The sequence below is a fragment of the Meleagris gallopavo genome, chromosome 2 (assembly GCF_905368555.1).
Source record: "Meleagris gallopavo chromosome 2, MGAL_WU_HG_1.1, whole genome shotgun sequence".
NCBI classification, from domain to species: Eukaryota; Metazoa; Chordata; class Aves; order Galliformes; family Phasianidae; genus Meleagris; species Meleagris gallopavo.
The window spans coordinates 57,293,887-57,311,094 of NC_139405.1; the positions used below are offsets into that span (position 1 = coordinate 57,293,887).

The 17,208-nt window shown below is 37.3% G+C and overlaps 1 protein-coding gene across 5 annotated transcripts in view; it reads left to right on the forward strand.

Moving 5' to 3' along the window:
* ARHGAP18 (Rho GTPase activating protein 18) overlaps positions 1-17,208 on the forward strand; it is an 84,945-nt gene that overhangs the window by 52,202 nt on the left and 15,535 nt on the right. For all 5 annotated transcript variants that reach the window (XR_014881403.1, XM_085217328.1, XM_085217329.1 and 2 more), the window contains exons 4-9: positions 1,397-1,469; positions 7,738-7,907; positions 10,058-10,223; positions 13,068-13,159; positions 13,945-14,022; positions 16,791-16,950. Coding sequence is in view for 4 of the 5 variants with exons in the window: in XM_085217328.1 (XP_085073454.1) it covers positions 1,397-1,469; positions 7,738-7,907; positions 10,058-10,223; positions 13,068-13,159; positions 13,945-14,022; positions 16,791-16,950 (739 nt within the window). In the remaining variant the exon portion in view is untranslated. The remainder of the gene's footprint in view (positions 1-1,396; positions 1,470-7,737; positions 7,908-10,057; positions 10,224-13,067; positions 13,160-13,944; positions 14,023-16,790; positions 16,951-17,208) is intronic.

A 17,208-nucleotide genomic window follows, 5' to 3' on the forward strand; every position in this document is an offset into this window, starting at 1 on the left:
CTACTCATCCATGGAACGTTAATAATTTTCTAAGAATCATAGAACCGTAGAATCACTTTGGTTGTAAAAGACCTTAAAGATCGAGTCCAACCATGACCTAACCATACTACCTTAACTCTAACAATCCTCTGCTAAATCATGTCCCTGAACACCACATCCAAACGGTTTTTAAACACATCCAGGGATGGTGACTCAACAACCTCCCTGGAGAGCCTATTCCAGTGCTTAGCAACCCTTTCTGTAAAGAAGTGTTTCCTAATATCCAACCTAAACTTACCCTGGTGCAACTTCAGGCCATTTCCCTTTGTCCTGTCACCAATGACCTATCCCACTCTTGCTGTAAGCACCTTTCAGATACTGGAAGAGAGCAATAAGGTCTCCCCTCAGCCTCCTCTTCCCCAGACTAAACAGCCCCAGTTCCTTCAGTCTCTCCTCATAGGGCATGTTCTCCAAGCCTTTCAAAAGCCTTGTTGCCCTTCTTTGGCCCTGCTCCAGCACCTCAATGCCCTTTCTGTACTAATGTGCACAAAACTGAACACAGTACTCAAGGTGAGGCCTCACCAATGCCAAGTACAGGGGCAGGATGACTTCCCTAGTTCTGCTTACCACACCATTCCTGATAGAAGCCAGGATGCCATTGGCCTTTTTGGCCACCTGGGCACACTGCTGGTTCATATTCAGCTGGCTGTCCATCAGTACACCAAGATCTCTTTCCTTCAGGCAGCTTTCCAGCCACTCCTCTTCAAGCCTGTAGGATTGCCTGGGGTTTTTGTAAAATGCAGAACCCAACACTTGGCCCCATTGAAACTCATACAGTTAACCTTGGCCCATCGATCCAGTCTATCCAGGAAGTCATGCTTCCTTTTATCTCTCAAGATATCTGATTTTAAAAGAAGTGTGTATAAAAGTTTGTTTTGGTAGGACAAAACTTTAAAACTCTTATTTATATTATCAGCAAATGAGGACTTAAACAGTGCTGATTATATATCGTTAAAAATCCAGAGTGCTAAACATTTGTTGTTGATCTAAGTTGCAAAAAAGATCATACAAATTATATGGAGGTAAAAATAATAAGTGGATGTATGTGCACCCATGTGTGTATGTACTGATGTAGATTTTCTATATGTTCAGAAATATTGTTTCTATGATAGTTGTAATACAATTTATAGAATGTGAGGAATCTTGGGAGTGGGTTGTGCAGCACCACAGAAATGTAGAAAGACTACATTTTCTTATTCCTTACAAAACTGGAAAGTTAAGTCGTATCTTTTTAGGAAGAGGAGGATTACCTCTTTCTTAATTACTTAGATTTCAGATCTCCTTAGTCTTTGGCAAAAGAATTTTGACTGGAATATGTAGGTGTGCTTTTACATTGTATTTATTGTTCCTTTCTTAGGTCTGTGATAGAAGTGAACCCTCAGCTGTAAGAACAACTGAGAACAAAAATGAAATGCAGGATGAAACAAAAGGTAATGCTAGACAGATCTTTTTTCTTGTTTGTAGGCTTTCTGTTTTGCAATCTACTTCAGAAATTAGTATTTCAAGTAACTTTTGGGCAAAATAAAATGAAATGGGAAAACGTATTCTGGCCTGTGTTGTGCACTTGTGAAGTTTTTAAGTGTAGCTGTTGTATCTTTTGAGCCATCTGGGAAACCTTGTTTGTGATCATCTTGTAAGTAAGTCACCTGGGAGAAGTCTCTTCTCAAAGGTTGTGCTAAGGTCTTTCCTGATCCTTAATTTATCTATTCTGGTTTATCTCTGCTGTAAAGTACAGGAAATTAAGCAGTATACATATGCACTGATGAGCTTATAAGAGAACAAAAACAAATGAACTATAAACATACAACACAGGCGAGAACTGGCTGTATGTCTGCAGCTCATAATGAAAGAAAAACAAAGCTGGAAGAAAAGGTTGTTTACTTTTACAAGGAAAATGGGAAGAAATTAGCATTCTGTGCAGGTTGGACTGAGTTGTGTTCTGTAGTGTGTGATTATGCAAAAAGGGTGCAATACATGTGGAAGACCTGCAGAACTTCTCCTGCTATCTCCCAGTCATGTAGAACAGAGGAAAACAGAAGTCCTTGGATGAATCCAAAGTTTCCGGTTTGAGAGTCTGAATTTTGGTGAAAGACTTTGACAAAGCTTTCTGATGTTCTTGAGTGACAGTAATAAAATATCGTCATCTTACATTTCTTAGAGATGAAGGAAGCACTGTATGTGCCATACCATCATGCCTGTCTAGATCATATTATCTGGCAGCCATTTAAGCTTCAAGGTACTGCACTGCTTTTCTGGATTGTTTGTGTGTCTTTTTTTTTTTCTTTTTCGTTCTTTCTGGGTGACTGGATAGAATATAGGAGTCAACTGGACCCTACAGCTTCCTTAAATACTCAGGAAAGTAGATTAAGTTTCCTACTGCAAGTTACTTAGTTACTTATCTGTAATTAAGCCATGAAATGAACTTCTTCAGTTTTAGAATTCTGACCTGTATACAGTTATTCAGTTTTCTAAAAAAGAAAAAAAAAAAGAAAAAAAAGATTGCTTTAGGATTAAACTAGAGAAGCAGCAACAAACAATACAGGATATGCTTGGAAGCTGAACTGGGAGAGACGAATATAGAACAGCTCTTAATATCACTAAAACTGTGTGTTTCCAGAAGTGTTGTTAATCCTTCCCTCTCTCACTCTTAGCAAACCTCACTGGAATAAGAACTGTATAAAAACTGGGAAGACTGCCAGGCTGCTGGTTCAGCAGAAGGGAAGGAAGAGATGCCTGGTGCTTGTGTCAATAAACTGCACTGTAGGATTCAGAGCTGGAAAATTACCAAGCAATTATTACAGAGTTTTTATCACATCTGGTTCTTTTTTACCAGTGGCCCTGATGAACCCTTCAGAAATAGGAAATTCTGAAAAGCAGCTCCAATATGCTAGCTCTCCACAGCACAGATTGTGATGTGGATGGCAAATGCAGCCTGCTTACATTCTCATACACTTCTGCTCTTGTCAGTGTGCTGAAGTGGGCCCTGCTCTCAGGTTCAGAGCAGGAAGGAAAAACCATCCAAGTTCAGCAGTGTTAAAAGCACTGCACCTGTTTCAGTTCTGTACTGTGATCTTTCCTCCAGAATGATGGGCTAATTAGTGTTATACAAACAGTGAATGATTTTAAGGCAAGAAGTAAACAGTGCTTGGTATTTCAGAGATACTAAATATTTATGAAATCCAAAGGCATTATTTTAAAGTGGAAACCCCCTTTAACAAAGAAGTTGTACCAGTTCTAATTGAAAAATATGCATACCATCTCAAACATTATTAAAAAAAAAAAAAAAATCCAGATCTTAAATTGAGATGTTGGATTTCTTAAAACTGTTTGAGTGAATGAATCCCTTTTGTCCTTCTCCAAAGGTGATGACTGTTCCTAAATTGGTATTTGAGTGCAGCATTCTCAAGTGCTTCTGCCAGACTGAACACAAATGGGCTGTGTGAACCTGTTCTTCTTCCTCCATTCTTGCCTGTCCAGCACACCTTGTTTCTTGCCTGAGCATTGTATGCAGACTCAGGGAGTAGAGAAACACGAAACCAGTACGTTTTCATTCTTTTCTGCCTGATCAAACAAAACAGTTTAGCAAGTTCCTTAGTTTCTTCTATTAATAGAAGCACATTTCAGTTTTTTGGAAGGACCCATTCTTGCTGGCTTTGAGTGTTTGTTTGTTTCATGTAGGTACAGAAAGTGTCTACAAGAAAGAGAAAGAAAATTTGGAGTAATATATGCATTTTCATTTTAACAATCCATAACCCTCACTGAAGTCCCCCAAAGCTAGCAATATGTTCAACAATTACCAAAGTAAAAAAGTAATTCTCTTTGGATGCCTGTGAAAATTAATAGATATCCATGTCATTGAAACATCTCAAGAAATAATAATAAAAGAATAATGAGTATTTAGCTACTCATCTGCTTTAACTTTACCATGGGATCAGCAAAAGTCAATTTACTGTGAGACTCTGGTTGTCCCATGCACTGAGTTAGCTACAAGGGAAGTAAGTAAAACCTTTGTATAAAGGCAACCTCAAAGCTCGATGATCTGGTAAATGAATGAAAGAACTGAACGTACTTCATGTAACATGGAGGAGTAGAACGTACTTCTTGGTAGGAAAAAAGACTGAAATGTAGTTGCATTTTTTTAACTGAATTTGCTTCTGCTTTTCATTTTGTGTGTTAATAAGGATTTTATGGCTGGAGTGCTAGAGATTTAGTGAAAAGATTGTGAGCTTTTAGAACTTTCTATTAAAAGTCAGCTATGAATTAACATTATAGATAAATAGTTTGTCAGTTTAAAAAAAGAATCAGCCATCCCAATTACCAATTAGGATTTAAAAGTATAGCACAATTGGGGTATACTTTAGATTGTCTGTCAAAATAAGGAAATAGCAAGGTTGACACTTCTGATTTTTTCACATCTTAATAAAAAGAAATCTCAACACTAGATCCCATTCCTGAAGAATTCCCATAATTTTATGTGGTGTTTAAATAGCACTGTGAACCAAGGAAAGAATGCAGTCTGATTTAAAATATTCACCACATTCTCATAGACAATATTTACATTTTCTGTATCACACTTGCATTTCTTTCCTGAAATACTACATGCAGTTGGCAGCTTGACAGAATTCTGAAGCTGCTTCCTCCTACGGCTGCTTCCTAGTTAATAAGTGCACAATAGAAACAATACAGTGCAATCAATAAGAAACTCCCCACAACAGCAGCAGTTTCAGACTTTTTTAAAATGTGTACACTGTTACCAAGGCATCTGCTTTGAAGTGTACCTTGGTACCTGAGGACTGAAATAAGAGCTACTGCTTTATTGTTTGTTAATGTCAGACCATCAGATCTGTCTCATGCTGATAGGAAGTATGTAGGTCACATATAGGCTACATTAGCATGACAAAAGTCTTGGGTGGACAGGGAAAATTTTCCTTCCCTTTGGATGCATTAAACAATTTACATGGTGTATGTAGTCATATGCACACAGAGGCCAGAGATTGAAACCAGGGAAGAATTTGACCTAGGATATGTTTGGTACTGAGGTCTCATATGTCTATTTACTGAAAGCAGTAGCTCTAGTTTCACAATCAGCTTAATCTTTAGCATATGCCTCAGGAGTCTTTCAGAATCCATCAAAAGTGAGTAGATACCACTCTGAAAAGAGAATCTGGAAATATACAACCAGTAAAATCTGGAATTGTTTTATTCTACTTCTCACAGCATTGCTTGGCTGTAAGTAGTGTCAAACATTTTAACTCAAGTTCAACTGCTTTTTCTGGAACTGTCTCAGCTCTACATCAATGAAATTGAAATGGGAGTGGTTGCATTAAACAGTGTCCAACCAGATAGTGGCTATTGGTGGCTTCACCCATTTGCCTGTCTTCTGAGTTTGGCCCTAGCAGTTTGAGGTAATGTTCAGGATTCACTCTAAACCATAGCAGTGACAAGTCATGTTTTAAATGTCATCTGTCAATTAAATGCAGATATGATGCAGAAAAAAATTGTTACATGTTCTTTTTAAACTTGATGCTTCATGTGTTGTTTGGGTTGCATGATTGCAACTCAGCTTTTTAGCAGGCCACTGGAAATATCAGTTTAGAGCAACACTTCCCCTATGCCTTCTCCCTAAATCAGCCTAGCCACAGCCTTTCCACTGCTTCACGTCAAATGTTGCTGTAGCTATAACTATTCTCTGGAGATTTTCTGTGTTTGCTTAGCATGATTATTCTAGACCATACAAAAATTTCCCACAGTGGCATAAAGGAGTCTGTTAGTTATACTATATTCATATACGAGAGCATATGTACTGCTGATAGTTCTCCTCAGCTCATGTATGATCCTTCCCTCTCTTTCTGCACTTGTTGTATGTTATATTTGAACAGGAAACAGATTCTTGTGGGTAGGAGCCAATGTCAGAAGTGTGATCTCATTGAAATGAGCAGTATTAATTTGCTTCCACTTGCTCTGGTTTTAGGAAAGTTTGAAATTAAACACAAGTACTTCAAGGCGTTTGGAATGCCTTGTAGGAGGAACTTCACCCTGGCAAAAGTCACCCTGGTGACCTTTGAGAAGCATTATATCACAAGCAATGCTGGAGAGATTGAAATTTTTCTCTGGCTAAATTATTTTGGTACTTTATATTAAGTAATGTTAATTGCAATATAGTTTTCCTCTTGCTTCTTTGGATATTTTTAAAATTCAGACTGAAGTTCAGTAGTAGTAGAAGTAGACTTCTTTCTGTAAAATCAGAACTGCCTCTCTATTTTCTTCTGGTTTTTTTTTTGTTTTGTTTTAAGCAAAAATTATTCCAAATTTGTCTAGTGTTCAACTGAGACATAAGGAACAAAGAAAGAGAAGTAATGTGGTTATTCTGTAATTAGTCCTTCCCAATATCGTGGAAGCGTGTCTAGGCAGTTTTGATAAATTTAGACTAGATGTGAGGGAAGGAATGTCTTTGTAGCCTCCATTATTCCTAAATACTGCTTGCAAATGCATGAGATGGGTGAGCAGAAATTGACGTGGATTGGGAACTGCCTGATTTCAGAAGAGATGATCAGAAGCATGAAACCTGATTGGAGGTCAGTCACTAGCAGTGTACTCCAGACATCAATACTGTATCCAGTCCTGTGTAATATCTTCATTAATAGTCTGGATGATGAGAAGAGCGTACATTCAGCAAATCTGCAGATTACACAAGATTAGAGAGAGTGGCTGATATACCAGAGGGACATGCTGCCCTGCAGAGGACCTTGACATACTGGAGAGATGAGGGGAAAATGCAGAGTCTTGCAACTTGGGAGGAACATCCCCATGCATTTGCACATGCTGGGTACTGCCCAGCTGAAAGCATCTATGCATAAAGGTGATGCTGGTGGACAACAAGTTAAACATGAGCCAGTAATAGCTCTTGTGGAAATTAAGGCCAATAGTATCCTGGGCTGCATTAGGAGGAGCGTTGCCAGAAGTTCAAGAGAGATAATCCTTTCCCTTTACTCAGCACTGGCTCCTTTCAGTGGTTCTCAGTGCCCAAACAAGAGGCAGTGGGCATGAATTGCAACAGAGGAGGTTTCCTGTGAACATCAGGAAGCACTTCTTTTTGGTGCGTGTGACCAAGCACTGGTGCATGTTGCCCAGTGGGATTCCTTCCTCGGAGATCTTAAAAAAAAACAACTAACTGCCTACTGTGAATGCCCCAGCTCGAACAGGGGTTGGACCAAATAGATGCAGAGGTCCCTGCCAACCTCAAATGTTTTGTGATTCTGTGATGTTAATGTTTTGGGTTGTAAAATAAACTTTGTGTTTTGCTTCTGAAATTACTACAAAAGAAAAAAAAGTTGCTGTTTTGCTTACAAGGTGTTACAATCTTTGTGTCTGGAAAGTGTTCCATGGCAAAAAAATTCTGATGCCAGAGCTATTTGGCTCTGGAAGATCTTGGTAATCTGCTGTTTCTTTGAAGTGGATTCCTTTATTTTTTCATAATAGAAAGGTCACATGCCTTGGCAGAATTTTTCTAGAAAATCTACAGGGCTCTTCTTACAAAGCTCCATCTCCATTTTCAACTGGCAGAAAAATGCAGGAGTAAGTGCATTTGCAAGTAGATGTTGATCTCTTGCATAGGACTAATTTCTACCTGGCTTTCATATGTTGAGTGATGCTCAATTCTGCTGCTGTTGATTGTTATTTTTTCTACTCTGTTTTCAGATCTGAAGTTCAGTCTTGGAACTAATGAGCAGAAGAGCCCACTTGAAGACATGCCATTTTCAGAGACTGACATCAATTTGGAGATACCATTTGCAGAACAGGCAGCTAATCTCAAAGACAACTCAGTAGGCAAAATGTGTAAGGATGGAGGGGGCGATACTCTTCGCACGGTATGTTTCCTATTTATTGCTATCATTGTTTTCACTGGTGAGTAGTACTGTTTGAATGATATTTATCTGACACTGAGTGAATTAGGTTTAGAAGAATATTGTTGGATCTAGCCTTATGGGGATAAACCTCAAGATTTTTGTGAATAGTATTCTCAGTAACATGGAAATTACTATTTTATACCATTATGTATGTCCTTGTCATTCTAGAAGAACTCACTTTATGTGTTCGAAATAATGGACTAGTAATGTTAAGCTGGAATAGTGGAGTAACTGTACACAACCTGTGTCCTTATTTCATTTGTTTACAGCTCTTTTTCCTGTTATCCAAGGTGAGATGCTCTATCTCTGTAATGGTAATATCTTTTGTCAATTAAAAGGAGTTACTGGATGCCTGTGAAAACCTTGTGTAGTTATCTGGTACAGATAGATGGAGAATGCATATGAAGAACAGAGTGGTCTATAAAAGTCTGAAGTGAAGTGGCAGGGAGCTAAGGATTACTTTTTACTCAGTTTTACCTTCCAACTCAGTAAAAAAGACTAATTCTGAAAGTATCTAAATAGAAACAAAATAAGATCCTCCAGGATGTTTTGTCATTGATCCCCAGGCATCTCTAAGGACCTCTCTTTGCCTAACATTTTGTGAACGTGCAGTTACGTATGACCTGCAAACTAATGACTCGTGTGAAGAACATCTCTTTTGTCTAGCAGCGAATCCAAACACATCTGAATAAATGTAGTGGCTGAAGTAATAATGTTTCAATTCTTCAAACACTTAATTTCAATAAAAACACATGCAGTTCTTCAGGTTGTACCCTATTTATTCTAGTTTAAACATTATGCATCAGACACTAACTGATATTTAGAAACGGATTCTAAAGGGTTTGCGTCACACTTCTGTAATGCAGCTTATAATGGTCTAGCTTACTTGTATTTACTTATTTACATGTGTACTACATGATTTAGCTATACCTTTAGCTCAGCTTATGAAAAATTGCTCAGTGCTTGTGATAGAGTATTTCTACTTCAGTGATGAAAGGAGTGGCAAAATGATAGAAAAAGAAGGGAGTTACGTATTTAAAAAGCTACAGTTTGATTTGTTGCACCTTCATCATTGGCAGCTATTTTTAGACATTTATGATTGTGCAAGTCAATGAAACCTCAAGGCAGGAGAGAACTGACTGCATATCTACAATTTGTAAATTGTATTTATGTACACTTCAAGTATGTACAGTTGTAGCCACTCACCATAGCCACCAAATCAAATCAGATGTGCTATCGCTGAGTCTGTAAAGAATGAGAAAATCATTCTGGAATATGTTTGTTCTTTCCAAATGGAGAAGAGATCTTGTCACCCTTCCTGCTTTGAGTCATGTATGCTACTAAGATCAGGCACGGGAAATAGTATAACTTAGAAGCCTGCTGATGAAAGATAGTGTTAAAAAACTCTGTGGATTAGGAATGTCTCCCTGTCCATCTGAACACATTTCTTTATATTCATCTCCGATTGCAGCTTCTGAGTGTACAGAAGTTATTTCAATATACATGATCCATAATTATGGTTCCCCCTTCCGAAAGAAGAAAGCCTTTTATTCTTTTTTGTATGATAGTCAAATATGTTATTTTGATTGAATAAGTGCAGGGGGATTTCTATGCCAATTGTACATGCATAGAATTGTTAATGGGCAACTGTGGAAACCAGTGTAAATTACAAGACAAAGCCAGACTGGAAATGCACTGTGAAAGGACATGAGGCAATGGATACAAGTGTTAACAAGGGAAATCCCATTTTGTAAAGAAAACAATTCTCCATGAGCATGTTAAGCACCAAAGCAGTTGCTCTCAGAAGTTGTGGAATTTCTCACTGAAAGATTTCAAAATTCATTTTGACAATAATTGGAGCAAGCTGATCATATTTTGAATTTAACCTTGCTTTGAGTGTGCAGTTGGATTAAATGACCTCCAGAAGTTACTAGCAACATAAATCCTCCTATGATTCAAAGCTCGTCTGCTTTGCAAACTATTCAGGGGATTCCTCCGTGTTTCCATTAGTAGCAGCAGGCTTCATGATGAAAAGTTGTTCTCTGAAGCCTTCGAGCAAAGTAATTTGTTATGACTTGAATTGTTGTTGTGCTACAAATCTCTGCCTTTAGAATTTTAGACTGCCAAAGGACAAAACAGGAACCACGAAGATTGGTGACCTGGCCCCTCAGGACATGAAGAAAGTCTATTCTTTAGCACTGATTGAATTGACTGCTCTCTATGACGTACTTGGGACAGAATTCAAGCAACAAAAAGCTGCAAAAATCAAAACCAAAGGTGAGTTATTGTTTCATACACTGAAACAAATGGGTTTTAATCTAACAAAACAAATGTATCTGGTTATTTATGATTTTCTAGCATAAAATTTGTATTTAATTGATAAATAGTAACAGATATTGAGCAGCATTTAATTATGCATCTTAACTTAGGGCACACTTTAGGCAAGTTCATGCACATATTCACTCTAGAGACTATGCTCTCTGTATAAAGTTAAAACTCAGGCCAGAAATGAGCAGATAACCAAGCAGTGAGGAAGGGGGACCTTCCCCTTACTAGCATATTGAACAGGAATGGCTGCACAAAAGTTTCTATGGGATTTCCTGGGAGGACAGATGTATGTGCTTTTTGTCATTCCTGCTCTTATGAAGGTAGGTACTGTGCAAGTCCTTCCTGACTTTTTGCTTTTCTTGATCTTGGTTGAAGACACTGGCAACCCTTGACACCTGCTTTCCTGTTATGTCTGGCACAGACTTTCCTGGGTCACATAGCTGTGCCCATTTGGTATTTCCTAAGGTCACAACACAACATACAAAATGAAACATTTGGATGTCGGGGGGAAATTCTTTACAGAGAGAGTGGTGAGGTGCTGGAACAGGCTGCCCAGAGAGGTTGTGGATGCCTCAACCCTAGAGGTGTTCAAGGCCAGATTGGATGGGGCCCTGGGCAGCCTGGTCTAGTGTTAAATGTGGAGGTTGGTGGTCCTGCATATGGCAGGGGTGTTGGAGATTCATGATCCTTGAGGTCCCTTCCAACCCTGGCCATTCTGTGATTCTGTGTGAGAGAGGCGTTTGCAAAGGATTTTGAGACAGTTGCAACGTACCATTTTGCTCTGCAAGCCAATGGAGTACATATGTATATATTATCACAGTGCTTTTCTTGGGACTCATGAAAACTAATTTCAAGATGCTAGAGGTTTTCAGTGCTTTGTTTGCTTTCTGTATTTCTGGCTTCTGCTAAATATTTTACAGGAGCTTGAAATGTGTTACCAGTTAATCACAAGCTTGCTTTGGCCAAAACCCTGTCCTCAAGGTTCAGTCAGTATGACAGTGCAGTAGGTCGCTTTAAATAGTTGAAGGCAGTGGAGTCTTGAGATATATATAGCAAGGTACGATGTATTCTTCAGAATACGATCTTGGCTTTCGGTAGTAGAAAAGAGCAAATGTCATAAACAGAAACATGTATGAGACCTTGATCCTCTAAAAGTGTTTTCTTCTTGTAGAATTGCTTGTGATTAATACACAGAAAGGGACAAACACTTTCTTGTATTTTGGGTCTTAGTTTTAATTGATCATTCTTAGCAAATCTTACTGTTGAGTACATTACCTAAATAACTTTGTCTAAATGACAAGCAGTTGTGAAGAGTATTGCATTGATTAAAAGCCTTATTTTTCATAAGATTAAAAAAGGTGAAATAGAAATGTGTAGGATAAAGACAATGGCATGTCAGATTTTCTTGCCTATAGATCTGCTCTTCAGTGTAATTATTTCAGTGTCTTGTTGCTCTATCTGATCCCCTCCTCTTCACTCAGGAAGTGTTGTTTGCCTAAATGATTGATACAGTGGAGGATATACTGGCTGTTCTTCTTTGTGTTTGAGTACATAAAGATGATGAAAACATGATTCTTCTGTGCAATGCTGTGCTGCTGCCTTTTTATTGCTCCCCTACAGTTTGTTTCTTCAACTACGTCTCAGTAGGAACTTTCATTATTGACAAGATCTTTCAGGTGATAGAGCAATGGAGTAGAGCTATTGGATGTATATATGAGTCTACGTATTTTAATGGTAGACCTTTTACTCTGATAGAGAAGAATTCCTTGATGCGGTGCTTCAAATGATGTTTCTTTGATAAATATCATACTTCTTCAAGAGCTGTCATCTTTTTAGTAATTTCAGCTGCTGCTCTGTGCTCGAGAGTAGCATGAGCAGCTTTTAGCTACATGTAGGATTATATGCTGCTTCAGAAAAATTGAACATGCAGCAGTTATCTGTACTTTTTGGCTGAGAAATTCTTTGGCAACAGGCTTTGGGTTAGTATTGGCGAGTATAGCTTTCAGAAGTCGTTCTCTTCTATTCACATGGGCCATAAAACAGATGGGTGTCCTATCTACTTCAAGACTAATAAAAGTTTGCATGAAGAATACGTTAACGAGAGACTAAACAATATTTTATTTTTTATTTGTGCAACCTTAGCACCTTTTAAAGGCCATTTTCCAACCCAGACTTGATGATAATTTTGCTTCTTTAAAAAAAAAAAAAAAAAACACCAAAAAACGACAAAACAAAAACCAATTTGGAAAGGTGCTAATCATTCTATCATGATGGTTTTGTATAATGCAAAACCACATGAAGGGTTGAAAATCTCTTTTTTCAAAACTCTTATGGAGAGACATTGAGAGTAACTCTGGGTGATAGTTACATCTGTTTTATTTTTGTAGCCAAATTTCTGGATATTTTACTCGTGTCTTTTTGCATCTTGTCTATATTATCTTACACTGAATGCATGAAGATGTGCATTCCATGGTCATCATCAGAATCACTCTATAAACCAGAACAATGCACGTGGTTCATTTACACAATTTGCTTCGCTGTACTGCAGAACATGCAGATGACAGAAGTCAAAACAGAAAAGTCCTGATTTATGACTGAAGGAAGAGATGAATGAGTCACTTTAACCAAAATCCTTTTTGTAATAACTCAATGAAAACATTCAAACACTTTGAACAAACACTATGAATGTATTGAATAAGCTTACTGTTTCCAAAATATGTTTTTTTTTGCCATCATCGCATGTGTAGGAACAGATACGGATAATATCTCAGTTTCTTTTGCTTTATTCTTCAGACTGTGGCTTGTTTGGTGTCCCACTGTCAGTTTTACTGGAACAGGATCAGAAGAAGGTGCCAGGCACCAAGATCCCACTGATTTTTCAAAAGGTAAATAAGCACAAGCAAGCCAACTTATTACCTACCTGCAAATGACAATCAATAACATTTTGTCCTGAATTTATTTTCTCTCTGTAGCAAAGCTTACAATATATTACTCTAGTCAAAGTTACAGAAAATTTTATTTGCAGCTTTACTTACTAATTTATTACTTATTAATTTATTTACTTATTAATTTATTAGATGTGGTACTAGGGAATGTGGTTTAGTGGGCAATATTGATGATAATTGGACAGTTGGACTAGATGATACTAGAGGTATTTCCCAACCTTAATGATTCTTTGATTCTACGAATTTAGTAAACTTGATACTTTGCTTTGTATCACACATATTTTGAGGTAAATTAATAGTTTGCTTTTTTTTTGTTGTTGTTGCAACTAGTCTGCAATTTATAATAACTGTGAATTATTACTGGTGTGTTCCAGTAGATCTTAGTACTATGTAGAAGTACTTGGATGTCCTCTGGTGAAGTTGAAAAAAAGAATATTTGTGAGATAACTACTTTAGCATCTGAAGGAGGTCTATAGATAGTTTTATTTTTAATAAAAGAGACAAACTCTTTAGAACTGTTCATAGAAGGGGCAAGAGCCATACTAAAGATTTTATTCTACATCTACAACAACTCTAATCCATTTCTAAACTGTGCATTTGTGTGCTCATATGTTGTACATTTGTACCACACATGTACATACATAAAGGCTCCAATATATTAGAACCATCTACCAATAATTTTTAAATGACATCTTAATTTATTCAGTTTGGTTTGTGTTTGACAGTTGATTTCCCAGATAGAAGAGGCAACTCTGGAAACAGAAGGACTTCTTAGAATACCAGGAGTTGCAACAAGAGTAAAGGTAAAACATTATGTAGATTTTTAGCACCCCTAAAAGCTTATTTGATCTCCCTGTTTTATTTTGTTACAGAAGTATATTTTGAGGCCAGATTGTTATTAAAATCTTCAAAATCATAAAGAAAAGTCTTTTCAGAAAGAAAAATGAATTATATTAGCCAGGAGGCTGATGGTTTGATCCAGTGTAGTTTTGGGGAAAGTTCAAGTTGGAAGCAGAGTCAAGGCTATGTTTCAAATTGAGCTGTGCCAAAATCTCATTAATTCTTGGCACAAGCTTTCTAGCCTCTTGCTTTTTTCCCTGAACCAGCTTAATCATCTGAACAGTTTATACACAGTCTTCTACCCTAGGAGGAAGGTTTTTTTCTGGCATTGTGAGCTTGCTTTAATAGCTAGACTTAACCTACATTACAGAGCAAGGCAGGCAGCATGTGCTGAAGAACCTTTCAGATTTTTTTTTTTATGAACAGCAAACTAACTTCTTAGCTCTCTGAACGCATCCTTGTTAGGCACATCCGTTCATACACACTGACACTTCACAGAGTGGGTGCCAATTACACACAGACTCTTCCCCAGTGTTTTCCTTAGTGCAGGAAACTAAATACACAGTATGATTCATGCCAAGAGTCCATGTGTTAAAAAGATGGTCTGAACTGGCCTTAAATGCTAAAAGATAATTTAAGTGGATTCAGCTGTCCAAAGATGCCTGCCAGCCTCTATCATGTCGAACTTTGTCCAGCAGCTGGTTCACTAGAAACTGAAGGAAGGGAATATTATGGAAACTGGCTTTGTTTATTTACCAGTAACTAAGATTTTTTAAAAACATATTTCCTTCGTTCCTTCTTTTCTACTCTACATCAGTTCTGCCTATTGGAATTACTTTGAGATGATTTTGTTTGTTTACTCCTTATTCTTCATAAAATTAATACAATTTCCTAGGAAGAAGATCATTAACTATTTGTCCATTAAATTTTTGCCTATTTATTTGCAGAAACTGGTTCTTAGAATTAAGTAATTGTTTTGTTAGAAAAAATGTTGCATACTTTTACTTATGTAAATGGAAACCTTCGTAGAAAAATAAATAACTCAGCATAGTATATTATCTCTAATTTCCTTAAACTTTTTTTCTCCTATTGAAAAATAAAAAAAATCCTTCTTATGTAGTTTATAATTGGAAGAAAATATTTTGCTATTTTATTTTAATATTATTTTGTAGCTATAATTCAGATAATGTATTGCATATTTATGATATCCCATAGTTAAATATTTTTACTTTAAAACCTAAGCATAGGTCCATTAGGATGTGTAGTTGACATTTCTGCTCTTGCCCTTCAGATAAAGCAATTCATTTTATCTAGTTTTTTAATACTGCATTAGCTATGCTGATTTAGCCTGAATTTGGATGTAGGAGGTGGTGAGTCTCAGCAGGAAAATTTTCATCTATTTCTAAAGCCTGGTTTTGTTGTTGATGGGAAGAAAATGATACCCACCTGACTTTACACATTTGAGTTAGTATCTTCACACTGCTGACCCTTGTACACAATCTATGGAGACAGGAGTTCTCTCTGGAGGATAGTTGAGAACATCTAATTTTTATATCAACCTGAGTGTTCACATTCTCTTTCCAAATTGAGCAATTTTCCATTTGGGTAAAGTTAAATTCAGTGAGAACAGTATCCTAAAAATTAGCTGTTATTCTATATCCAATGTGCCCTTCTTGTCCAGGTAAGTAATTAAGACTATATTTTTCCTTAGCACTTTCCCTCACTTTATCTTACATACTTTGCAAAACTTTCAAGTGTCTTTCTGCTCATTTTCTGTTTGGAAGAAGTTAGGTGAGGAGAAGAGGCATGTTGAGGGGTGCCTGCAAAGTCACTGGCCTTACTGGAACAGGGATGCTGAGGCTGGTTCCCACTCTGCCAGTGGCAAACAAATGGAGTAGGTGCAGGGCAAGAGCTGTTCCTTAAGGGCGACTAAGACTGACTCACTCATTACAGAGTGTTTCTGTTCTTACATCTCTAGGCCAGTCATAGCACTCTTACAGGAGCAGGGTGGGTGTACAGTGATGTCTGCTGTCAGACTTACGAGGTATCACTCAGTACTGTTTATTCTGTTGCCACTGCTGTAAAACCATATGTTTTACAGTAGAATCTTCTTCCATAGAAAGCATGTGTAACATCCAGTGGTAGGCAAAGTTGTGCCTGTTTGGCAGCATGACATTCCCTACAGATTGCAAGATACCCAGCTATCAAGTCAAACAAAACTTTTCCCTGTACTTTAAGTAGAGAACCAGCCTCACCTTAATGTATATTTTGATGGAAAGGTGTTTGTCAGCGTGTGTAATTGTTGTATTTGTCTGTGAAAAAGATTATGCATACATTAAAACAGTACCCTTTGGTATGTAGTTTCAAGACAGTTGATTATGTCAGCAACATCTTAATATTTTGTGGGAAGGAGAGGCCATAACCCTTATGCGAGTGAATGTGGTATCTGGTTCTTATTCCAGATGGCTCTGAGGCAGACACATTGGATTTCTTCCTATATGTTTGGCAGTCTGCTGCCCATCACTACTTGTTTGTTTTCAGTGCTTCTGATCTTCAATTTATCTATTTGTAGCAAAAGATCAGCAGCAGATGGAGTTAAGCAACATTTCAGATGTTTCTTTTTTTTTTTTTCTTTACCCCTTTCAAAGTAAGGAAAACATTGCTGTGTGTATAATGCATGACTTCTAGCAGGCAAGTGTTATTGATGCTGTCTGTATCTACTGCCTTGCAGAGCCTTTGCCAAGAACTGGAAGCAAAATTTTATGAAGGGACTTTCAACTGGGAAAATGTAAAACAACATGATGCAGCAAGTCTTTTAAAACTCTTCATCCGTGAACTGCCTCAACCTCTCCTAACTGTAGAATATCTCAAAGCTTTCCAAGATGTACAGAGTGAGTAGTGTCCTTCCCATTTCACTTGCAAAGAAATAATACAGTGCAGAGAATTGTTTAATTAGCATAAGTGGCATTTTCACTAATAATATGTAAAAGAAAACAAATCACAAATATTACTTATAATCAGTTAAAAACTGTGTATCTTGCTAATAAACATTAGCAAAGTAATATTTTTCATTGAACATCTACTTTAATAGTTTACTTGTAAAATGAAAGCACATTGTCACTTTTTGTTATGTTTCTAGTGGACTTTAG